This window comes from Lithobates pipiens, unplaced genomic scaffold, assembly GCF_037356315.1.
Source record: "Lithobates pipiens isolate NorthernLeopardFrog02 unplaced genomic scaffold, aLitPip1_a1.2 Scaffold_167, whole genome shotgun sequence".
In the NCBI taxonomy this organism is placed as follows: Eukaryota; Metazoa; Chordata; class Amphibia; order Anura; family Ranidae; genus Lithobates; species Lithobates pipiens.
Genome location: NW_027507753.1, coordinates 871,442 through 897,442, shown reverse-complemented (window position 1 = coordinate 897,442; position 26,001 = coordinate 871,442). Strand labels below are relative to the sequence as shown.

At 52.2% G+C, this 26,001-nt stretch overlaps 1 protein-coding gene across 1 annotated transcript in view; it reads right to left on the bottom strand.

Annotated features, from left to right (window-relative positions):
- The window catches only part of LOC143986523 (C-type lectin domain family 10 member A-like), a 45,698-nt gene that overhangs the window by 6,833 nt on the left and 12,864 nt on the right, over positions 1 to 26,001 (bottom strand). The window contains exon 5 of the mRNA XM_077484875.1: positions 7,944 to 8,012. Within this exon, the coding sequence (XP_077341001.1) occupies positions 7,944 to 8,012 (69 nt within the window). The remainder of the gene's footprint in view (positions 1 to 7,943; positions 8,013 to 26,001) is intronic.

Sequence of the window (26,001 nt, the reverse complement as noted above, 5' to 3'; positions counted from 1 at the left end):
AATCACCCCCCCAGTACAAATACCCCCCAAATCACCCCACTGTACAAATACCCCCCAATACAAATACCCCCAAATCACCCCTTTTTGGAAAGTATACAGTCTGAGGTCTTTAATAAGAGGCATGTCCAGTGTTTTTAAAACATAATTTTGTTTTTGTCACAATTTTTCAGAAAATGAAGAAAATAAATCTTTTAACATACTGTCACCAGTGCATTGTATATATATATATACAACATTTTTTGAACACTTTTTATCTTTTTTTTATTTTTTACAATTTTTTTATTTTTTACTTTCATCAGAGTAGTTAATTGCCACCATATTGACACTGTACTACTCTGGGGGGGGGTATTGATTTTCACACTTTGATTGCTGTTACAGTAATGCCACGTACACACGTAGCCGTCTATCCGACGGACTTAGTCTGGCGGACTTCCCGAACGGGCTACTTGCCCACACACGGCACTTTTTCAGCAGACTAATACGGCGGACTTAGTACTATCCGCCCTACTGAACGGACTCGCCCACGCACGCGGAGGAAAGTCCGCTCATTTCGAGCGCGTCTCCAGGTAGGCGGGGCCCGCGAAGGAGACGTCGCTGGCCCCGCCACCTGGTATGGACTTAAAGGGGAACCCCAACGCCAAAAAAAAATTGTCCCCCCCCCAAGTCCACAACAGACCCTTGTCCGAGCACGCTACCCGGCCGGCCAGGAAAGGAAGGGCGAGCGAGCGCCCCCCCCCCCTCCTGAGCCATACCAGGCCGTGTGCCCTCAACCTGGGGGTGCCTTGGGGAAGGGGGGGCCGCGCGCTCCCCCACCCCAAAGCACCTGGTCCCCATGTTGATGAGGACAAGGGCCTCTTCCTGACAACCCTGGCCGTTGGTTGTCGGGGTCTGCAGGCGGGGGGCTTATCGGAATCCGGGAGCCCCCTTTAAAAAGGGGGCCCCCGGATAACCGGCCCCCCACCCTATGTGAATGAGTATGGGGTACAATGTACCCCTACCCATTCACCTGGCCCGGTCTTCTGTCACCGCTGCTGCCTTCCGTTCTTCTTCTTCTTCTTCTCCTTCTTCTCCTGCAGATGTTGACTCGAAGCTCTCTCCGGCCGCAATCCATGGACGCGCTGCGCTGCCACTTATATAGGGACAAGGGGCGGGGTCATAGGTTGATGTCACATGAGTTGATGTCACATGGGTTGATGTCACATGGCGACAGTCCCAGCATCCTCTGGGACTGTGACATCGTAAGGGGGCGGGGTCACCATGTGACATCAACCCATGTGACATCAACCGATGACCCCGCCCCTTGTCCCTATATAAGTCCCCGCACAGTGCGTCCCTGGCATTGCGGCCGGAGAGAACGTCGAGTCAACATCTCGTGGAGAAGAAGAAGAAGAAGAAGAACGGAAGGCGGCAGCGGCGACAGAAGACCTGGCCACCGCCTGTAGAAGAGCTATAAGAAGGCCCGGTGGCCCGGCAGAAGAACCGAAGAGGGGGACAAGACCCCCGAAGTCGGAAAAAGAGGCCGCGGCGAGGAAGAATGCCGGGCTCCTCCGCTAGCAAAAGAGCTACAAGAAGATAGAGGAGAAGTCCGGCGAGAAGACCCCCGAAGATGGAAGACCCCCGGAGCTGTGCAATAAATTATTTTATCTTGTGTGTTGTGTTTTTTTTGTACTTTATTTTACAGGTGAATGGGTAGGGGTACATTGTACCCCATAGTCATTCACATAGGGTGGGGGGCGGTATCCTGGGGCCCCCTTATTAAAGGGGGCTCCCGGATTCCGATAAGCCCCTCGCCCGCAGACCCAGGCAACCAACGGCCAGGGTTGTCGGGAAGAGGCCCTTGTCCTCATCAACATGGGGACAAGGTGCTTTGGGGTGGGGGGGCCGCACGGCCCCCACTTCCCCAAGGCACCCCCATGTTGAGGGCACACGGCCTGGTACGGCTCAGGAGGGGGGGGGGGGGGGGGCGCTCGCTCGCCCCTCCTTTCCTGGCTGGCCAGGTAGCGTGCTCGGACAAGGGTCTTTTATGGACTTGGGGGCGACCCCCACGCCGATTTTTTTCGGCGTTGGGGTTCCCCTTTAAGTCCATACCAGGTGGCGGGGCCAGCGACGTCTCCTTCGCAGGCCCCGTCTACCTGGAGACCCGCTCGAAATGAGCGGACTTTTCTCCGGGCGGGAAAAGTCCGCTCATTTCAAAAGTACGGCGGACTGGCGCACACACGGCCGGATTGTCCGCCGAAATGTGAGTCCGGCGGGAAGATTGGAGTGTAAAACTACTTTCTAAGTCCCCGTACTTTCTGGTCAAAAAAGTATGCCGGAGGCTACACACGGGGGGGGATTGTCTGGCGGACTTGAGTTTGCCGGACTTTTCCACCCGATTGTTTGATCGTGTGTACGCGGCATTATAGTCATAACAGCTGTGATTTACTATTGTGTGCTGTGATTGGCCCACAGCTAATCACATGGTACAGGGTACTGTGATTGGCCCAAGTACCATGTGATAGCTGTTACCATGTGGGCCAATCACAGCATAACTTTAGGAGTCACGGCTCTTATTAATTCGTTCATATCAGCGTTGTAGACATTATATAGCGATCACATGATCCCCCAGCCGCAGGAAGCGGGAGCGGCGTGCTTCACGCCCCTAACCCGGAACCGACTGGTTGACATACATGTGATCCAGCCTGCCCCTCATGAAATGTGCTGGGGGCAGGGAGTGGGTTACATTTTTTTGCCCATTGGGTTAATGTGTTTACTAATTCCAATTATTATGACATTTTATTATATTCTTACATTTCCAATGTTCTAATCTTGACCCACCTACCCCCCATCCACCTACCATCCACATATCTGAATCAGCGACATTTGGGTCTCTTCTCCTCTCCTCCATGTATAGGAATGCTATATGGAGAGACTCAGGTGAGTCCGTGGCACAGCCATGAAGAAGAAGTTCCCCCCATGTGCTGGAAACAGGTATTGATGAAGCAAAGGTCCCCAAGGAACATAGGTGGTCTGTCCTGAAGTCTGTTCAGCTGTCCCAGACGTTCCCTCAGAACTTCTGCAGATGGTTTACAGGTGAAAAGGGACATCATTGTCCCCCATTGTCTCTTCTGGATCTCACCTCAACCCACCTACCTTCTTCATGAATTCTTTATATCTGGATCTAGTGTACCATATCGGAGAGGAGCCGGGGGCTATCAGTGTTCTATGGGGCAGAGCTGATGCTGCTGACAAGGACCACCTTGCTGGTGTATCATAGGGAGTCCATAAAGCCATGGGGTATCTCCCCGGGATAGGGGTACCAGGTCCAAATAATGGCTTCCATCTTTTCTATCAGTGTAAACAGTCTATCAAGTTTTCTCTTGTAACACCTATTGGAGTCCTTCACTTCACCCCTCTCTGCCAGACCCTCCTCTGGCCTCCACTCAGTGTCCTCCACCCCTCTCTGAACATCCCTTCACTGGCCTCCACTCAGTGTCCTCCACTCCTCTCTCCACCAATCCCTCCCCTGGCCTCCACTTAGTGTCCTCCACCCCTCTCTACCAATCCCTCCACTGACCTCCATTCAGTGTCCTCCACCCCTCTCTACCAATCCCTCCACTGACCTCCATTCAGTGTCCTCCACCCCTCTCTACCAATCCCTCCACTGACCTCCATTCAGTGTCCTCCACCCCTCTCCACCAATCCCTCCACTGGTCTCCATTCAGTGTCCTCCACCCCTCTCTACCAATCCCTCCACTGACCTCCATTCAGTGTCCTCCACCCCTCTCTACCAATCCCTCCACTGACCTCCATTCAGTGTCCTCCACCCCTCTCTACCACTCCCTCCACTGACCTCCATTCAGTGTCCTCCACCCCTCTCTACCAATCCCTCCACTGACCTCCATTCAGTGTCCTCCACCCCTCTCTACCAATCCCTCCACTGACCTCCATTCAGTGTCCTCCACCCCTCTCTACCAATCCTTCCACTGGTCTCCATTCAGTGTCCTCCACCCCTCTCTACCAATCCCTCCACTGGCCTCCATTCAGTGTCCTCCACCCCTCTCCACCAATCCCTCCACTGACCTCCATTCAGTGTCCTCCACCCCTCTCCACCAATCCCTCCACTGACCTCCATTCAGTGTCCTCCACCCCTCTCTACCAATCCCTCCACTGGTCTCCATTCAGTGTCCTCCACCCCTCTCTACCAATCCCTCCACTGACCTCCATTCAGTGTCCTCCATCCCTCTCTACCAATCCCTCCACTGGTCTCCATTCAGTGTCCTCCACCCCTCTCCACCAATCCCTCCACTGACCTCCATTCAGTGTCCTCCACCTCTCTCTACCAATCCCTCCACTGGCCTCCATTCAGTGTCCTCCATCCCTCTCTACCAATCCCTCCACTGGTCTCCATTCAGTGTCCTCCATCCCTCTCTACCAATCCCTCCACTGGTCTCCATTCAGTGTCCTCCACCCCTCTCCACCAATCCCTCCACTGACCTCCATTCAGTGTCCTCCACCTCTCTCTACCAATCCCTCCACTGGCCTCCATTCAGTGTCCTCCATCCCTCTCTACCAATCCCTCCACTGGTCTCCATTCAGTGTCCTCCACCCCTCTCTACCAATCCCTCCACTGACCTCCATTCAGTGTCCTCCACCCCTCTCTACCAATCCCTCCAATGGTCTCCATTCAGTGCCCTCCACCCCTCTCTACCAATCCCTCCACTGACCTCCATTCAGTGTCCTCCACCCCTCTCTACCAATCCCTCCAATGGTCTCCATTCAGTGCCCTCCACCCCTCTCTACCAATCCCTCCACTGACCTCCATTCAGTGCCCTCCACCCCTCTCTACCAATCCCTCCACTGGTCTCCATTCAGTGTCCTCCACCCCTCTCTACCAATCCCTCCACTGACCTCCATTCAGTGCCCTCCACCCCTCTCTACCAATCCCTCCACTGACCTCCATTCAGTGTCCTCCACCCCTCTCTACCAATCCCTCCACTGGCCTCCATTCAGTGCCCTCCACCCCTCTCTACCAATCCCTCCACTGACCTCCATTCAGTGTCCTCCACCCCTCTCTGCCAATCCCTCCACTGGCCTCCATTCAGTGTCCTCCACCCCTCTCTACCAATCCCTCCACTGGTCTCCATTCAGTGTCCTCCACCCCCCTCTACCAATCCCTCCACTGACCTCCATTCAGTGTCCTCCACCCCTCTCTACCAATCCCTCCACTGGCCTCCATTCAGTGCCCTCCACCCCTCTCTACCAATCCCTCCACTGGTCTCCATTCAGTGTCCTCCACCTCTCTCTACCAATCCCTCCACTGGCCTCTATTCAGTGTCCCCACCATTCTCTGAAAATCCCTTCACTGGTCTCCATTCAGTGTCCTCCACCCCTCTCTACCAATCTCTCCACTGGTCTCCATTCAGTATCCTCCACCCCTCTCTACCAATTCCTCCACTGACCTCCATTCAGTATCCTCCACCCCTCTCTGCCAGACCCTCCCCTGGCCTCCATTCAGTGTCCCCAACCCCTCTCTGAAAATCCCTTCACTGGTCTCCAATCCATGTCCTCCACCCCTCCCTGCCAATCCCTCTACTGGCCTCCAGTGTCCTCCACCCCTCTCTACCAATCTCTCCACTGGTCTCTATTCAGTATCCTCCACCCCTCTCTGCCAATCCCTCTACTGGCCTCCAGTGTCCTCCACCCCTCTCTGAAAATCCCTTCACTGGCCTCCATTCAGTGTCCTCCACCTCTCTCTGCCAATCCCTCCACTGGTCTCCATTCAGTGTCCTCCACCCCTCTCTACCAATCCCTCCACTGACCTCCATTCAGTGTCCTCCACCCCTCTCCACCAGACCCTCCCCTGGCCTCCACTCAATGTCCTCCACCCCTCTCTGCCAATCTCTCCACTGACCTCCATTCAGTGTCCCCCACCCCTCTCTGAAAATCCCTTCACTGGTCTCCACTCAGTGTCCTCCACTCCTCTCTCCACCAATCCCTCCCCTGGCCTCCACTCAGTGTCCTCCACCCCTCACTGCCAATCCCTCTACTGGCCTCCATTCAGTATCCTCCACCCCTCTCTACCAATCCCTCCACTGGCCTCCATTCAGTGTCCTCCACCCCTCTCTACCAATCCCTCCACTGGCCTCCATTCAGTGTCCCCCACCCCTCTCTACCAATCTCTCCACTGGTCTCCATTCAGTGTCCTCCACCCCTCTCTACCAATCCCTCCACTGGCCTCCATTCAGTGTCCTCCACCCCTCTCTACCAATCCCTCCACTAACCTCCATTCAGTGTCCTCCACCCCTTTCTACCAATCCCTCCACTGACCTCCATTCAGTGTCCTCCACCCCTCTCTACCAATCCCTCCACTGACCTCCATTCAGTGTCCTCCACCCCTCTCTACCAATCTCTCCACTGGTCTCCATTCAGTATCCTCCACCCCTCTCTGCCAGACCCTCCCCTGGCCTCCACTCAGTGTCCTCCACCCCTCTCTGACAATCCCTCCACTGGCCTCCATTCAGTGTCCCCCACCCCTCTCTGAAAATCCCTCCACTGGTCTCCAATCCATGTCCTCCACCCCTCCCTGCCAATCCCTCTACTGGCCTCCAGTGTCCTCCACCCCTCTCTGAAAATCCCTTCACTGGCCTCCATTCAGTGTCCTCCACCTCTCTCTGCCAATCCCTCCACTGGCCTCCATTCAGTGTCCTCCACCCCTCTCCACCAATCCCTCCACTGGTCTCCATTCAGTGTCCTCCACCCCTCTCCACCAATCCCTCCACTGACCTCCATTCAGTGTCCTCCACCTCTCTCCGCCAATCCCTCCACTGGCCTCCATTCAGTGTCCTCCACCCCTCACTACTAATCCCTCCACTGGCCTCCATTTAGTGTCCTCCACCTCTCTCCTCCAATCCCTCCACTGGCCTCCATTCAGTGTCCTCCACCCCTCTCTACCAATCCCTCCACTGACCTCCATTCAGTGTCCTCCACCCTTCTCTGCCAATCCCTCCACTGGCCTCTATTCAGTGTCCTCCACCCCTCTCTACCAATCTCTCCACTGGCCTCTATTCAGTGTCCTCCACCCCTCTCTACCAATCCCTCCACTGGTCTCCATTCAGTGTCCTCCATCCCTCTCTGCCAATCCCTCCACTGACCTCCATTCAGTGTCCTCCATCCCTCTCTGCCAATCCCTCCACTGACCTCCATTCAGTGTCCTCCACCCCTCTCTGCCAATCCCTCCACTGGTCTCCATTCAGTGTCCTCCACCCCTCTCTGCCAATCCCTCCACTGACCTCCATTCAGTGTCCTCCATCCCTCTCTACCAATCCCTCCACTGACCTCCATTCAGTGTCCTCCACCCCTCTCTACCAATCCCTCCACTGACCTCCATTCAGTGTCCTCCACCCCTCTCTGCCAATCCCTCCACTGACCTCCATTCAGTGTCCTCCATCCCTCTCTGCCAATCCCTCCACTGACCTCCATTCAGTGTCCTCCACCCCTCTCTACCAATCCCTCCACTGACCTCCATTCAGTGTCCTCCACCCCTCTCTACCAATCCCTCCACTGACCTCCATTCAGTGTCCTCCACCCCTCTCTACCAATCCCTCCACTGGTCTCCATTCAGTGTCGTCCACCCCTCTCTACCAATCCCTCCACTGGCCTCCACTCAGACCCCCCCCCTCCACATTTACAACTAACTGATGTGCACACTGACCCCCTGGTGTTCTTTATTCTATTTTCTGATTGGACACTTCCCTCGGTCACAGCAGTAGCTCTTCTCCCCGTCTTCATCTTCTCTGCCAGTGAGTGGGACCACTCCTTATCTGCAGGGTGGGTGACATCAATTTCCGATGGCCCCCATCCTGGCAGATTTATGCCCAGAGTCCCCTTCCGGAGTACTTCTGTTTCTAAAGCCTTTTGGGCCACTCGCCCATCGAAACGTATTCAGGTCGTTGGAAACTTACTGTTGTCTCTGCTCTCCAACTCTGAGAACAAAATTCCCAAAATCTTCTGAATGCCGTTGGACAGAGAATCTGAAATGGAAGAAGAAGGCAGGTTTGTATTGATCGATATTCTATTGGATCGATTAGTGAGGTGATGAGAGGAAGGAGAGAGACGTCTCTGCGTTCTTCCTTCAATGGAGTGTCCCATGACCAGCCCCCTTACATCAGAGTGTCCCATCACCACCCCCTTACATCAGAGTGTCCCATCACCAGCCCCCTTACATCAGAGTGTCCCATCATCACCCCCTTACATCAGAGTGTCCCATCACCAGCCCCTTACATCAGAGTGTCCCATCACCAGCCCCCTTACATCAGAGTGTCCCATCACCAGCCCCCTTACATCAGAGTGTCCCATCACCACCCCCTTACATCAGAGTGTCCCATCACCACCCCCTTACATCAGAGTGTCCCATCACCAGCCCCCTTACATCAGAGTGTCCCATCACCAGCCCCTTACATCAGAGTGTCCCATCACCAGCCCCCTTACATCAGAGTGTCCCATAACCACCCCCTTACATCAGAGTGTCCCATCACCACCCCCTTACATCAGAGTGTCCCATCACCAGCCCCCTTACATCAGAGTGTCCCATCACCAGCCCCCTTACATCAGAGTGTCCCATCAGCAGCCCCCTTACATCAGAGTGTCCCATCACCACCCCCTTACATCAGAGTGTCCCATCACCAGCCCCCTTACATCAGAGTGTCCCATCACCAGCCCCCTTACATCAGAGTGTCCCATCAGCAGCCCCCTTACATCAGAGTGTCCCATCACCAGCCCCCTTACATCAGAGTGTCCCATCACCAGCCCCCTTACATCAGAGTGTCCCATCAGCAGCCCCCTTACATCAGAGTGTCCCATCACCAGCCCCCTTACATCAGAGTGTCCCATCACCAGCCCCCTTACATCAGAGTGTCCCATCACCAGCCCCCTTACATCAGAGTGTCCCATCACCAGCCCCCTTACATCAGAGTGTCCCATCACCAGCCCCCTTACATCAGAGTGTCCCATCACCAGCCCCCTTACACCAGAGTGTCCCATCACCAGCCCCCTTACACCAGAGTGTCCCATCACCAGCCCCCTTACATCAGAGTGTCCCATCACCAGCCCCCTTACATCAGAGTGTCCCATCATCAGCCCCCTTACATCAGAGTGTCCCATCACCAGCCCCCTTACATCAGAGTGTCCCATCACCAGCCCCCTTACATCAGAGTGTCCCATCACCAGCCCCCTTACATCAGAGTGTCCCATCACCAGCCCCCTTACATCAGAGTGTCCCATCACCAGCCCCCTTACATCAGAGTGTCCCATCACCATCCCCCTTACATCAGAGTGTCCCATCACCAGCCCCCTTACATCAGAGTGTCCCATCATCACCCCCTTACATCAGAGTGTCCCATCACCAGCCCCCTTACATCAGAGTGTCCCATCACCAGCCCCCTTACATCAGAGTGTCCCATCACCAGCCCCCTTACATCAGAGTGTCCCATCACCAGCCCCCTTACATCAGAGTGTCCCATCATCAGCCCCCTTACATCAGAGTGTCCCATCACCAGCCCCCTTACATCAGAGTGTCCCATCACCAGCCCCCTTACATCAGAGTGTCCCATCACCAGCCCCCTTACATCAGAGTGTCCCATCACCAGCCCCCTTACATCAGAGTGTCCCATCACCAGCCCCCTTACATCAGAGTGTCCCATCACCATCCCCCTTACATCAGAGTGTCCCATCACCAGCCCCCTTACATCAGAGTGTCCCATCATCACCCCCTTACATCAGAGTGTCCCATCACCAGCCCCCTTACATCAGAGTGTCCCATCACCAGCCCCCTTACATCAGAGTGTCCCATCACCAGCCCCCTTACATCAGAGTGTCCCATCACCAGTCCCCTTACATCAGAGTGTCCCATCAGCACCCCCTTACATCAGAGTGTCCCATCACCAGCCCCCTTACACCAGAGTGTCCCATCAGCACCCCCTTACATCAGAGTGTCCCATCACCAGCCCCCTTACACCAGAGTGTCCCATCACCAGCCCCCTTACATCAGAGTGTCCCATCAGCAGCCCCCTTACATCAGTGTGTCCCATCACCAGCCCCCTTACATCAGAGTGTCCCATCACCAGCCCCCTTACATCAGTGTGTCCCATCACCAGCCCCCTTACATCAGAGTGTCCCATCACCAGCCCCCTTACATCAGAGTGTCCCATCAGGAGCCCCCTTACACCAGAGTGTCCCATCACCAGCCTCCTTACACCAGAGTGTCCCATCACCAGCCCCCTTACATCAGAGTGTCCCATCACCAGCCTCCTTACATCAGAGTGTCCCATCAGCACCCCCTTACATCAGAGTGTCCCATCACCAGCCTCCTTACATCAGAGTGTCCCATCACCAGCCCCCTTACATCAGAGTGTCCCATCACCACCCCCTTACATCAGATTGTCCCATCACCACCCCCTTACATCAGAGTGTCCCATCACCAGTCCCCTTACATCAGAGTGTCCCATCACCAGCCCCCTTACATCAGAGTGTCCCATCAGCAGCCCCCTTACATCAGAGTGTCCCATCAGCAGCCCCCTTACATCAGAGTGTCCCATCACCACCCCCTTACATCAGAGTGTCCCATCACCACCCCCTTACATCAGAGTGTCCCATCACCAGCCCCCTTACATCAGAGTGTCCCATCACCAGCCCCCTTACATCAGAGTGTCCCATCAGCAGCCCCCTTACATCAGAGTGTCCCATCACCACCCCCTTACATCAGAGTGTCCCATCACCAGCCCCCTTACATCAGAGTGTCCCATCACCAGCCCCCTTACATCAGAGTGTCCCATCAGGAGCCCCCTTACATCAGAGTGTCCCATCACCAGCCCCCTTACATCAGAGTGTCCCATCACCAGCCCCCTTACATCAGAGTGTCCCATCAGTACCCCCTTACATCAGAGTGTCCCATCACCAGCCCCCTTACATCAGAGTGTCCCATCACCAGCCCCCTTACATCAGAGTGTCCCATCACCAGCCCCCTTACATCAGAGTGTCCCATCAGCAGCCCCCTTACATCAGAGTGTCCCATCACCACCCCCTTACTTCAGAGTGTCCCATCACCAGCCCCCTTACATCAGAGTGTCCCATCACCAGCCCCCTTACATCAGAGTGTCCCATCACCAGCCCCCTTACATCAGAGTGTCCCATCACCAGCCCCCTTACATCAAAGTGTCCCATCATCAGCCCCCTTACATCAGAGTGTCCCATCAGCATCCCCCTTACATCAGAGTGTCCCATCACCAGCCCCCTTACATCAAAGTGTCCCATCATCAGCCCCCTTACATCAGAGTGTCCCATCAGCATCCCCCTTACATCAGAGTGTCCCATCACCAGTCCCCTTACATCAGAGTGTCCCATCACCAGCCCCCTTACATCAGAGTGTCCCATCATCACCCCCTTACATCAGAGTGTCCCATCATCACCCCCTTACATCAGAGTGTCTCATCACCACCCCCTTACATCAGAGTGTCCCATCACCAGCCCCCTTACATCAGAGTGTCCCATCAGTACCCCCTTACATCAGAGTGTCCCATCACCAGCCCCCTTACATCAGAGTGTCCCATCACCAGCCCCCTTACATCAGAGTGTCCCATCACCAGCCCCCTTACATCAGAGTGTCCCATCAGCAGCCCCCTTACATCAGAGTGTCCCATCACCACCCCCTTACATCAGAGTGTCCCATCACCAGCCCCCTTACATCAGAGTGTCCCATCACCAGCCCCCTTACATCAGAGTGTCCCATCAGGAGCCCCCTTACATCAGAGTGTCCCATCACCAGCCCCCTTACATCAGAGTGTCCCATCACCAGCCCCCTTACATCAGAGTGTCCCATCAGTACCCCCTTACATCAGAGTGTCCCATCACCAGCCCCCTTACATCAGAGTGTCCCATCACCAGCCCCCTTACATCAGAGTGTCCCATCAGGAGCCCCCTTACATCAGAGTGTCCCATCACCACCCCCCTTACATCAGAGTGTCCCATCACCAGCCCCCTTACATCAGAGTGTCCCATCACCAGCCCCTTACATCAGAGTGTCCCATCACCACCCCCTTACATCAGAGTGTTCCATGACCAGCCCCCTTACATCAGAGTGTCCCATCAGGAGCCCCCTTACATCAGAGTGTCCCATCACCAGCCCCCTTACATCAGAGTGTCCCATCACCACCCCCTTACATCAGAGTGTTCCATGACCAGCCCCCTTACATCAGAGTGTCCCATCACCAGCCCCCTTACATCAGAGTGTCCCATCACCACCCCCTTACATCAGAGTGTCCCATCACCAGCCCCTTACATCAGAGTGTCCCATCACCACCCCCTTACATCAGAGTGTTCCATGACCAGCCCCCTTACATCAGAGTGTCCCATCACCAGCCCCCTTACATCAGAGTGTCCCATCACCAGCCCCCTTACATCAGAGTGTCCCATCACCAGCCCCCTTACATCAAAGTGTCCCATCAGCACCCCCTTAAATCAGAGTGTCCCATCACCACCCCCTTACATCAGAGTGTCCCATCACCAGCCCCTTACATCAGAGTGTCCCATCACCACCCCCCTTACATCAGAGTGTCCCATCACCAGCCCCCTTACATCAGAGTGTCCCATCACCAGCCCCCTTACATCAAAGTGTCCCATCAGCACCCCCTTAAATCAGAGTGTCCCATCACCAGCCCCCTTACATCAGAGTGTCCCATCACCAGCCCCTTACATCAGAGTGTCCCATGACCAGCCCCCTCACATCAGAGTGTCCCATGACCAGCCCCCTTACATCAGAGTGTCCCATCAGCACCCCCTTACATCAGAGTGTCCCATCACCAGCCCCCTTACATCAGAGTGTCCCATCACCAGCCCCCTTACATCAGAGTGTCCCATCACCAGCCCTCTCACATCAGAGTGTCCCATGACCAGCCCCCTTACATCAGAGTGTCCCATCACCAGCCCCCTTACATCAGAGTGTCCCATCACCAGCCCCCTTACATCAGAGTGTCCCTTCACCACCCCCTTACATCAGAGTGTCCCATCACCACCCCCTTACATCAGAGTGTCCCATCACCAGCCACCTTACATCAGAGTGTCCCATCACCAGCCCCCTTACATCAGAGTGTCCCATCACCAGCCCCCTTACATCAGAGTGTCCCATCACCACCCCCTTACATCAGAGTGTCCCATCACCACCCCCTTACATCAGAGTGTCCCATCACCACCCCCCTTACATCAGAGTGTCCCATCACCAGCCCCCTTACATCAGTGTGTCCCATCACCAGCCCCCTTACATCAGAGTGTCCCATCACCAGCCCCCTTACATCAGAGTGTCCCATCACCAGCCCCCTTACATCAGAGTGTCCCATCACCACCCCCTTACATCAGAGTGTCCCATCACCACCCCCTTACATCAGAGTGTCCCACTGAGCCATCGGCCCACCGGGAAACTCCTAGTAGTCCCAATGGCCAGTACATGCCTGTACATTGATGAATGTGACACCTACTCCTCCCCCCTCCCCCCCATTACATAAACAAAGTTACTGGGAGGGACCCGCCATGACAGATTATTGCATGGTAACCTCTGAGGAAAGCGACTCACACACAGTGCAGGAAACCACACAAAGGCGAAACGCGACCACAAGGAGGAACTTCAGCCACAAGGAGGAACAGATACCATCACACAACGTATTACAATAAAACCGTAAATCTGGCCAGCATACCCCCCACAACTGCTCAGCTATACTGTGCATAGAGACAACGATTCGGGGAGTATGTACCCCTTTCATCAGGTCCAATCCCACCACGGTCCCCATCTCCATCTATATCCACTTGCCTGCTGGGCACTTAAACCCCCCTCCTGCCCAGACCAATTTTCAGCTTTCGGTGCTCTCACACTTTGAATGACAATTACTCAGTCATGCAACACTGTACCCAAATGAATTTTTTGTCCTTTTTTTCCCACAAATATAGCTTTCTTTTGGTGGTATTTGATCACCTCTGGGGTTTTTATTTTTTGCGTTATAAATGAAAAAAGACCGAAAATTTAGAAAAAAACGAATTTTTCTTTGTTTCTGTGATAAAATTATGCAAATTATTAATTTTTTTCCATAAATTTTGGCCACAATTTATACCGTTACATATCTTTGGTAAAAATAACCCAAATTAGTGGATATTATTTGGTCTTTGTGAAAGTTAGAGAGTCTACAAGCTGTGGTGCGAATCGCACAAAATTGATCACATCTGATGTACTGGTGGCCGATCTCATTTCTTGTGACCCGAACAAGTCAGAAAAGTACAAATACCCCCCAAATGACCCCTTTTTGGAAAGTAGACATTCCAAGGTATTTAGTAAGAGGCATGGTGAGCTTTTTTGTGTTGTAATTTTTTCCCTCAATTCTTTGCAAAATTAAGATTTTTTTGTTTTTAATTTTTTCCCCACAAAATTGTCATTGTAATAGGTTATTTCTCTCACATGGCATGTGTATACCACAAATGACACCCCTAAAAAAATTCTGCTACTCCTCCTGAGTATTACAATACCACATGTGTGGGACTTTTCAACAGCCTGGACACTATGCCCTTGTACACACGGTCGGAGAATCTGTCGGAATGTGTCCTATCGGACCGTGTTGTCGGATAATCCGACTGTGTGTGGTATGCATCTGACTGATTCCGTCGGAATATCCGTCGGACCCAATTTTCCAACTTGTTGGAAATATTTCCCGACCAACTGGGCCGATCGGACTCCGATCATGTGTAGAGAATTTTGATCGGACCAAGTGCCACGCATGCTCAGATCAAATTCCTACATCAAAGCTATTGGCTACTAGCCTGAATGTAGTCCCATCGTAACAAAATTACGTCATCACGTTCTGAAAGATCGGATTTTTCAACAACTTAGTCCGACCGTGTGTATGCAAGAGTTTCGGACAAGATCCGACGGACAAAATCCAACGGACAAAATCTGATGGATTTGGTTGGCAGAATGTCCGACCGTGTGTACAGGGGCTTAGAGAGGCCCAACATGCAGGGAGCGCCGTCACGTGTTCTAGGAGCATAAATTACACATCTAACTTGTTGACTACCTATTACACTTTTGAAGGCCCTGGAGCACCAGGATAATGACACGTGACACCGACGTGGCACTGATGACAGATGGCACTGATACGTGGTACTGATACAACACTGATGACAGATGGCACTGATGACACTTGACACCGATGACAGATGGAACTAATATGTGGCACTGATGACACGTGACACTGATGTGGCACTGATGACACGTGTCACTGATGTGGCACTGATGACATGTGACACTGATGTGGCACTGATGACAGATGGCACTAATACGTGGCACTGATGACAGATGGCGCTAATACGTGGCACTGATGACACCTGACACTGATGACAGATGGCACCAATACGTGGCACTGATGACACGTGACACTGACAGATGGCACCAATACGTGGCACTGATGACACGTGACACTGACAGGTGGCACTGATGACACGTGACACTGACAGGTGGCACTGGGGACACATGGCACTAGGGACAGGTGGCACTGGGGACACGTGGCACTAGGGATGGGTGGCACTGGGGACAGGTGGCACAGATAGGTGGCACTGGGGACAGGTGGTACTGGGGACAGATGACACTTTTAGATGGCACTGGGGACAGGTGGCATTGATAGGTGGCACTGAAGACACATGGCACGGACAGGTGGCTCTGCGGACAGATGGCACTGATAGATGGCACCGTGGACAGGTGGGCATGTGTGTGTGTTTTACTGTGTGTGTACTCACAGTCACAGACGCTGCAGCTGCAGCGGTTCATCTCTCCCTCCTCACACGCTGTCTGTGTGAGGAGGGAGCCGGCGATGAGAGATGATCTCATATGTTTACATATGAGATCACCTCTCATTGGACAGCCTGATCGAGTGCTAAATGGCCGTTGTGATTGGCCATTTAGCACGATCTGTGATTGGCTGTGTTCGAGGGACACGGCCAACACAGAACTTCCCCGATGCACGCCTGTAGTGGCGCGCATTAGGGAAGTAAACAGGAAGACGTCCAGGGACGGCCTCCCAGCAGTAAGCGTCCGCTCTGCAGCCATCCTTTGGCTATAGGGCGGGCGCAAAGCGGATATTGGGTGTCCGCTTTGGTGGCTCCATGTTGCCTAATGGAATTGTTTTTCCGTGTCTCCTCCCTGCCTCCTCAGGCTATACCAGTCTTCTAGCAGCCTCGGGTAGCAGTCTATGGACAGTAGAGCTGAGCAGTCGTGGGGGACGTTGTTGGCAGATTCATGTATTTATGGGCATTTGATGTAAAGCCATATTTGAGAAGTCTCGGTCAGGAGTCACATTATATAACCAACCCACCCATATACAATGTACCTCTTTCAATTTACCTTAGACCTTCTCTGATTTAACAGATGACCGCACCCAGAAGCTTCATATTTTGAAGCAAACCTGAATGGTAACCTCAAGTCTCTGGGAAAAGAATAAATGCTCCTACTAATGCCGCGTACACACAGTCGGACTTTCCAACGAGAAATGTAGGATGTGAGGTTGCTCTCGGAAAGTCCAACCGTGTGTATGCTCCATCCCACATTTGCCGTGGAATTTTCCGCCAACAAATGTTTAAGAACTGGTTCTCAAATTTTCCACCAACCAAACTTTGTCCGATCGCGTGTACACAAGTCCGTCGCACAAAAGTCCACGCATGCTCGGAATCAAGCAGAAGGACCGGCTATTGAACTGCCTTTTCCTCGGCTCGTCGTACGTCTTGTATGTCACCTCGTTCCCACGTTCGTAATTGTTGGCCAACATTTGTGTGACCATGTGTATGCAAGGCAAGTTTGAGCCAACAACCTTCGAACACAAATCCACGGATTTGTTGGCGGAAAATCCGATCGTGTGTCTGCGGGGCATTAGACTCACTGGCACCAGACAATTTAACCTAGAAAGATTGCACTTTTGCTGTATGTGACTGGAGGAGAAGATGTGGGAGGGTATTGGGTGGTCTGGCAGATGGTGGAACACACTTGCTGTCTGAAATGGTTCTAGATACTCAGTCTGGTCACCTACTACAACCCTGACCACCTGAGGATGGGTTTTGTACCCAATATTTATGTTCTCTATCAACCTTTTACCTAGTTCTGTGACCCTTGTCTTCATTTACACTCAGTGAGATGACCACTCATGTACAGATGACCCCGGATCTTTCTAACTTACCTACCGGGCAACCCAGACCAATGTAGAAGCACAACTTCTAAAGACAGCCCTCAATGTTCGGTTCCTGGCCATCCAACAGATATGGATGAGCTCATAGCTACACAATCATCTCTTTGAAATGCTCCATCTTTAGCCTTCCCGGGTTTATTCTATCAGCCAGACATTTCTACACAAATTGGGCCACCAAGAAGTTTCTTCAGGCTTAGCTGATTTTCTGCAGTCCTGGGCTATTGGTGGGCCAAAGCCAGGAGTTCTAACCCCTCCTGTGACAAATCCTCAGCCTTGATTTATACGTTGTCCAGCGAAGAGACTGTAGATATTGAGATGATGTTCTAAACCTGAGGGGTCCTCTCAGAGGAGCAACTAAAATAATGATGGCGCATGGTGACTGTACGATATAGATGCTGGATTCATGGTACTGGCTCATATAAACTGCAATTTTAAGGCTCTGAAGGTGTATAAGGATTTATGCGTTTTGTATACAAAGTTGACCATGAGAAGGTCTTGGAGGGTTTCCTACAAACTTCTATGGATCCCTCGTGGTCTATTACCAGTCTGTGGCTCCAGGAGACCCTGACCACAAAAAGCCCCCTGCAACAAGCCTTACACAAGTCTTCGCCACTGCCATCTGGGTTCAGAAGGTCCGAACCATAATAGGTCCCCTGCAACATGTCCAACACAAGTCTTTGGCACTAACTAATCTGAATACAGAAGGCCCTGACCATAAGAGCCCCCCCCCCCCCGCAACATGTCCAACACAAGTCTTTGGCACTGCCATCTAGATCTAGAAGGCCCTGACCATAAGAGCCCCCCCCCCCCGCAACATGTCCAACACAAGTCTTTGGCACTGCCATCTAGATCTAGAAGGCCCTGACCATAACAGGCCCACAGCAATTTGCCCAACACAAATTTTTTAAACCAGTATCTGGATCCAGACAACCCGGATCATAACAAGCCCCCTGCAACTGGCCTAACACAAGCCTTCACCACTGTCACCTGGATCCAGAGGTGCCCTGACTATAACAAGCCCCATGCAACTTGTGCAGCAAAAGTCTTCATCACCAATGTCTGAATCCCGAAGGTTCTGACCATTATAGGTCTTTACAACATGTCTGACACAAGTTTTTACCATCGACATCTAGATCCTGAAAGACCCGACCATAATAGGCCCCCAGCAACAAGTCCACCACAAGTCTTTACCACCAGTACCTGGCTCCAGAAGACCCCGACCATAACAACCCCCCTGCATCATATCCAACACAAGTCTTTACCACCAGTACCTGGCTCCAGAAGACCCCGACCATAACAACCCCCCTGTATCATATCCAACACAAGTCTTTACCACCAGTACCTGGCTCCAGAAGACCCCGACCATAACAGCCCCCCTGTATCATATCCACCACAAGTCTTTACCACCAGTACCTGGCTCCAGAAGACCCCGACCATAACAGTCCCCCTGCATCATATCCAACACAAGTCTTTACCACCAGTACCTGGCTCCAGAAGACCCCGACCATAACAACCCCCCTGCATCATATCCAACACAAGTCTTTGCCACCAGTACCTGGCTCCAGAAGACCCCGACCATAACAACCCCCCTGTAACACAAGTATTTACCACCAGTACCTGGCTTCAGAAGACCCTGACCATAACAGCCCCCCTGCATCATATCCAACACAAGTCTTTACCACCAGTACCTGGCTCCAGAAGACCCCGACCATAACAGCCCCCCCTGCATCATATCCAACACAAGTCTTTACCACCAGTACCTGGCTCCAGAAGACCCCGACCATAACAACCCCCCTGCATCATATCCAACACAAATCTTTACCACCAGTACCTGGCTCCAGAAGACCCCGACCATAACAACCCTCCTGTACCATATCCAACACAAGTCTTTACCACCAGTACCTGGTTCCAGAAGACCCCGACCATAACAACCCCCCTGCATCATATCCAACACAAGTCTTTGTCCCCAGTGTCAGGATCCAGAAGGTACTTATCATAATAGGCCTCCTGCAACATGTCCACCACATGTCTTTACCACCAGCTTCTAGATCCAGAAAGCCCTGACTATAACAGACCCACTACAACATGCCCACCAGAAGTCTTCATCACTAGTGTCTGGCTCCAGAAAGCAATGAGCATAACAGGCCCTCTGCAACATATCCACCACAAAACTTTACCACCAGTATCTGGATCCAGGAAGCACTTACGATAACAGGCCCTCTGCAACATATCCAACACAAGTCTTAATCACCAGTGTTTAGATCAAGAAGACCCTGACCATAACAGGCCCCCTGCCCCATGTCCAACACTAGTGTCTTCATCACCAGTGTTGGGATTCAGAAGGCTCTGACCATAACAGGTCCCTACAACATCATGTCCATCACAAGTCTTTAGCACTAACTAATCTGAATCCAGAAGGCCCTGACCATAAGAGCCCCCTCCCCTTGCAACATGCCCAACACAAGTCTCCACCACCAATATCCTAATCCAGAAGACACTGACCACACTGGGCCCCTAAAACATGTCTGACCCATGTCTTCACCACCAGCATCTAGATCCAGAAGGACCTGACAATACCAGGTCAGCTACAATGTGTCCAGTACCAGTTTTATTTTTCTCTGGGGTCTGAATCCAGAAGGTCCCGCCCATCACAGGTTCCCCTTTAACATGTTGCTCAGCCGGAGCTTTTTATAAACAGAAAACTCCCCCGCACGCCCGATAATAAAATATAGGAAGTAAAACTCATGTTGCCTAAGAATATTGGGACCGCAGGGAGGGGTTCCCCTCCCCGATGTGAGTACGAGTCGTCTCAGAATTTTCCAAACATTCTGACGTTCAATACAACACTATCCGAGCAATGGAAGCTCTGCGGACTCTGTGAAGAAGACTCCCCTAAGGGGAAGGCCTCCACCCTATAGATACTACAATGAAATCACTGCACTACTCTGGTGCAAATATTCCAAAATATAAATCTCATATCTGTAAAAATATAAATGAATGCTGGGGTGCCGCTATATACTGACCTGTGTTCCCGTACCCCAAAACAAAATGAAAAAAGGGAAAAAATGCAGCCCCACCAAAAAGGTAAAGTAACATACACTATATGACCAAAAGTATTGGGACACCTGCCTTTACACACACATGAACTTTAATGGCTTCCCAGTCTCAGTCCGGAGGGTTGAATATTGAGTTGGCCCTTTGCAGCTATAACAGCTTCACCTCTTCTGGGAAGGCCGTCCACAAGGTTTAGGAGGGTGTCTATGGGAATGTTTGACCATTCTTCCAGAAGAGCATTTGTGAGGTCAGGCACTGATGTTGGATTAGAAGGCCTGGCTCGCAGTCTCCGCTCTAATTAATCCCAAAGGTGTTCTATCGAGTTGAGGTCAGGACTCTGTGAAGGCCAGTCACGTTCCTCCACCCCAAACTGGCTCATCCATGTCTTTATGGACCTTGCTTTGTGCTCTGGTGGGCCGTCATGTTGGAACAGGAAGGGGCCGCCCTCAAACTGTTCCCACAAAGTTGGGAGCATGAAATTGTCCAAAATGTCTTGGTATGCTGACACCTTAAGAGTTCCCTTCACTGGAAATAAGGGGCCAACCCCTGAGGGGCCAAGCCCAACCCTTGAGGAGCAAAGCCCAACCCTTGAGGGGCCAAGCCCAACCCTTGAGGGGCCAAGCCCAACCTTTGAGGGGCCAAGCCCAACCTTTGAGGGGCCAAGCCCAACCCTTGAGGGGCAAAGCCCAATCCTTGAGGAGCAAAGCCCAACCCTTGAGGAGCAAAGCCCAATCCTTGAGGGGCCAAGCCCAACCCCTAAGGGGCCAAGTCCAAACCATGTTCCTCCACCCCAAACTCACTCATCCATGTCTTTATGGACCTTGCTTTGTGCACTGGTGGGCAGTCATGTTGGAACAGGAAGGGGCCGTCCCCAAACTGTTCCCACAAAGTTGAGAGCATGAAATTGTCCAAAATGTCTTGGTGTGCTGACGCCTTAAGAGTTCCCTTCACTGGAACTAAGGGGCCAATCCCTGAGGGGCCAAGCCCAATCCCTTGAGGGGCCAAGCCCAACCCTTGAGGAGCAAAGCCCAACCTTTGAGAGGCCAAGCCCAACCCCTTGAGGAGCAAAGCCCAACCCTTGAGGAGCAAAGCCCAACCCTTGAGGAGCAAAGCCCAATCCTTGAGGGGCCAAGCCCAACCCCTAAGGGGCCAAGTCCAAACCATGTTCCTCCACCCCAAACTCACTCATCCATGTCTTTATGGACCTTGCTTTGTGCGCTGGTGGGCAGTCATGTTGGAACAGGAAGGGGCCGTCCCCAAACTGTTCCCACAAAGTTGAGAGCATGAAATTGTCCAAAATGTCTTGGTGTGCTGACGCCTTAAGAGTTCCCTTCACTGGAACTAAGGGGCCAATCCCTGAGGGGCCAAGCCCAACCCCTTGAGGGGCCAAGCCCAACTCTTGAGGAGCAAAGCCCAACCTTTGAGAGGCCAAGCCCAACCCCTTGAGGGGCCAAGCCAAACCCTTGAGGAGCAAAGCCCAACCCTTGAGGAGCAAAGCCCAACACTTGAGGGGCCAAGCCCAACCCCTTGAGGGGCCAAGCCCAACCCTTGAGGAGCCAAGCCCAACCCTTGAGGAGCCAAGCCCAACACCTTGAGGAGCCAAGTCCAACCACTGAGGGGCCAAGCCCAACCCTTGAGGGGCCAAGCGCAACCCCTGAGGGGCCATTCCAACCCCTGAGGGGCCAAGTCCAACCCATGTTCCTCCACCCCAAACTCGCTCATCCATGTCTTTATGGACCTTGCTTTGTGCGCTGGTGGGCAGTCATGTTGGAACAGGAAGGGGCCGTCCTCAAACTGTTCCCACAAAGTTGGGAGCATGAAATTGTCTAAAATGTCTTGGTATGCTGAGGCCTTTAAGGCCCCTACACACGATCTGACTTTTTGGCAACAAACATGCAAATTAGCTGTTTTAAGGCAACATGCGACCGTGTGTACGTTCCATCGGACAAACTTTTTCGGTTTTCATCGGACAAAAGTTCGCTCTGCAAACGCCCTTTGTACAGAAATCCACGGAAAAGTTTGTCCGAAGTCTGATCGTGTGTATGAGGCTAAAGAGTCCCCTTTAGTGGAACTAAGGAGCCAAGCCCAACCCCTGAGGGGCCAAGCCCAACCCTTGAGGGGCCAAGCCCAACCCCTGAAAAACAAACCCACACCATAATACTGACCCTACTATTTGAATGTCAAAGCTGAAATCTAGACTCCACAGACCAGGCAATCTTCTATTGCCCCATTTTGGTGAACCTGTGCCAATTGTAGCCTCAGTTCCTGTTTTTAGCTGACAGGAGTGGCACTGGTGTGATCTTCTGCTGCTGTAGCCCATCTGGTTCAAGGTTGGATGTGTTGTGAGTTCAGAGATGGTATTCTGTATACCTTGAGTGTAACGAGAGGTTATTTGAGTTACTGTTGTCTTTCTATCATCTAGAACCAGTCTGCCCATTCTCCTCTGACACCAACAATGCATTTTACTCCACACAACCGCCGCACACTGGATATTTTCTCTTTTTTTCCCACCATTCTCTGCAATCCCGAGAGATGTTTGTGTGCGAAAATCCCAGAAATACTCAGACCGGCCCGTCTGCCACCAATAACCACGCCACATTCACAAGTCACTTCAATTCCCGTTTCTTCCCCCATTCTGATTGAACTTCAGCAAGTCGTCTTCACCATGTTTAGATGTCTAAATGCATTGAGTTTCTGCCATGTGATTGGCTGATTGGCAATTTGTGTTACCAAGCAACTGAAAGGGTAAACCTAATGTAGTGGTAGGTGAGTATGTCCATCCTCTTACAGTGACTACCATAAAAAATCCCACATCGACCCCCCTAAAAAAATAAAATAAAACTTGATTTATCGAATTCATCAAAACTAGTGAAAAAAAAAAAAACGGCAACCCGTCTTATAATGGATGAAAAGGATCCCGTCTCCCTAAACAACCAATAGAAAACCAAGACTAGATAAAATGGAAAAGGATTTATGCCATCTAGTGGACAAAAACTGAAATGCTTCACCAAACCCAAATTGTGACTTTTCTTGAGTTTATTTCACTTAACATTCTGATATTTCTCCATCATTTATGTTTTTGGCATAATTAGTGATTGTGCGTTTACATGGAATGTGGAAATATGAAGCACGTTTAGGGAAATGTCTTTATACATTATTCTCGGCCTTATAGCATACCTCCCAACCGTCCCGGATATCGAGGGACTGTCCCGGATTTGGAACAGCGCCCCCTCTGTCCCTCTTTCCTCCTCATTTTGGCCTGATCTCTATAGTTGGATATAAAAATGCACTACTTATCCAGCAAAAAAGACCATTTAAAATGAATCGTAAAGCTAAAAAAAAGCACTGGTGGGTTTAACCAATCGTTTTTTTTTGTACAGTTCTTCTTTAAGGGGAGGAGTGGCAGGGGGCGTGTCCTATGGCTGCATACTTTTTCTAATAGGTGTCCCTCATTCCCCTCTCGGATATTTGGGAGGTGCGCCTTATAGTGCTCTTCGGTTGCTCTGTGTGGAAGGCTGAGGAAAGGATCTCTGCAGAGGTGTGCGCAGCAGGAGGGGAAGCTGCCCCGGGCACTGTGGTATCAAGTGAGGTAGGGAGGCACCACAAGGAGACTGGGGGGGAGCGGATTAGAGTTGGGAGGGGGGATTTGGGGGGTGGCAGGGAGTAAGAATTGTTCTAGGAGGGGAGATTTGGGGAGGTGTGATTTAGGTGATTTGGGATTTGCGTTGGGAGGAGGGATGGGGGAAGACGATTTGTGCTGGGAGGTGGGATTAGGGGTTAGTACTAGAAAATGTGATATGCTAGAGGTGGCTGGTAATGCTATTTGGGGGGGATTTGTGCTGGGAGGGGGAGTCTGGAATTGGGAGGGTGGGTGTGCTGGGAAGGGGGAATTGGGAAGAGAGGATTTGTGCTCTAAGGGGAAATTTGAGGAGTAGAGGATTTGTGGTGGACGGGAGCTTTGTACTGGGAGGGGGGAATCTGGAATAGGGAGTAGAGGATTTGTGCTTGAAGGGGAAATTTGAGGAGTAGAGGATTTGTGCTAGGGGGAGGTACCTTTTTTTTGGGGGGGGGGATTTGTACTGGGAGCATACTGGGAGAGAAAGGATGAGCTGGAGGGATGGGGTAGAAAAATTGTGTGCTGAGAGGGGGGGTTCAGCAGGGGGGGATTTGTGCTGGGAGGGGGGAATCTGGAATTGGGAGGAGAGGATTTGTGCTTGAAGGGGAAATTTGAGGAGTAGAGGATTTGTGCTGGGGGGAGGGACCTTTTTTTTGGGGGGGGGGGGGGATTTGTACTGGGAGCATACTGGGAGAGAAAGGATGAGCTGGAGGGATGGGGGTAGAAAAATTGTGTGCTGAGAGGGGGGGTTCAGCAGGGGGGGATTTGTGCTGGGAGGGGGTAATCTGGAATTGGGAGGAGAGGATTTGTGCTTGAAGGGGAAATTTGAGGAGTAGAGGATTTGTGCTGGGGGGGGGGGGCTTTGTACTGGGAGGGGGAATCTGGATTTGGGAGGAGAGGAGTAGTGCTCAAAAGGGAAATTTGAGTAGTGAATTTGTGCTGGTTAGAGGGACCTTTTTTTGTGGTGGGGGGATTTTTACTGGGCATCCTGGGAGAGAAAAGATGTGTGCTGGAGGGATGGGGTTGGGCAAAATTGTGTGCTGAGTGGGGGGATTTCAGCAGGGGGGATTTGTGCTTGGAGAAGGGAAAAGGGGTCTGGAATTAGGAGGAAAGCTTTGTGCTCTAAGGGTAAATCTGAGCAGTAGAGGATTTATGCTAGGGGGGAGACTTTTTTGGATGGGGGGTTGTACTTGGGGCATCCTGGGAGAGAAGGATGTGAGCTGGAGGGATGGGGGCAAAATTGTGCGCTGGGAGGAGGATTTCAGCGGGGGGGAGGGGTTGTGCTGGAAGGGGGAATCTAGAATTGGGAGGAGAGGATTTGTGCTTGAAGGGGAAATTTGAGGAGTAGAGGATTTGTGCTGGGGGGGGGGGGGCTTTGTACTGGGAGGGGGATCTGGATTTGGGAGGAGAGGAGTAGTCCTCAAAGGGGAAATTTGAGTAGAGGATTTGTGCTGGGGGAGGGAATTTTTTTGGGGGGGGGGATTTTTACTGGGGGCATGCTGGGAGAGAAAGGATGTGAGCTGGAGGGATGGGTTTGGGCAAAATTGTGTGCTGGGTGGGGAGATTTCAGCAGGGGGGATTTGTGCTTGGAGAAGGGATCTGGAATTGGGAGGAAAGATTTGTGCTCTAAGGGGAAATCTGAGCAGTAGAGGATTTATGCTGGGGGGAGACTTTTTTTGGGGGGGTTGTACTTGGGGCATCCTGGGAGAGAAAGGATGTGAGCTCGGGGGGATGGGGGGGGGGGCAACTTTTTTTTTGCTGGGAGGGGGGATTTGTGCTGGGAGAGGGCAATCTGGAATTGGGAGGAGAGGAGCCATGCTCTAAGGGGAAATTTGAGGAGTAGAGGATTTGTGCTAGTAGTACTGGGGGCATACTGGGAGAAAAAGGATATGAGCTGGGGGGATGGGGGGGCAACATTTGTGCTGGGGGGATTTGTGCTGGTAGGGGGAAATCTGGAATTGGGAGGAGAGGATCTGTGCTTTAAGGGGAAATGTTGTCAGGGCTGGGCTCAGCCCTTCCTTCTCTGAGCTGGCCACTCAGCTGTCGGCTAATTGCCTGCTCCTATCTCTCTCCAAGTGACTCACCTGT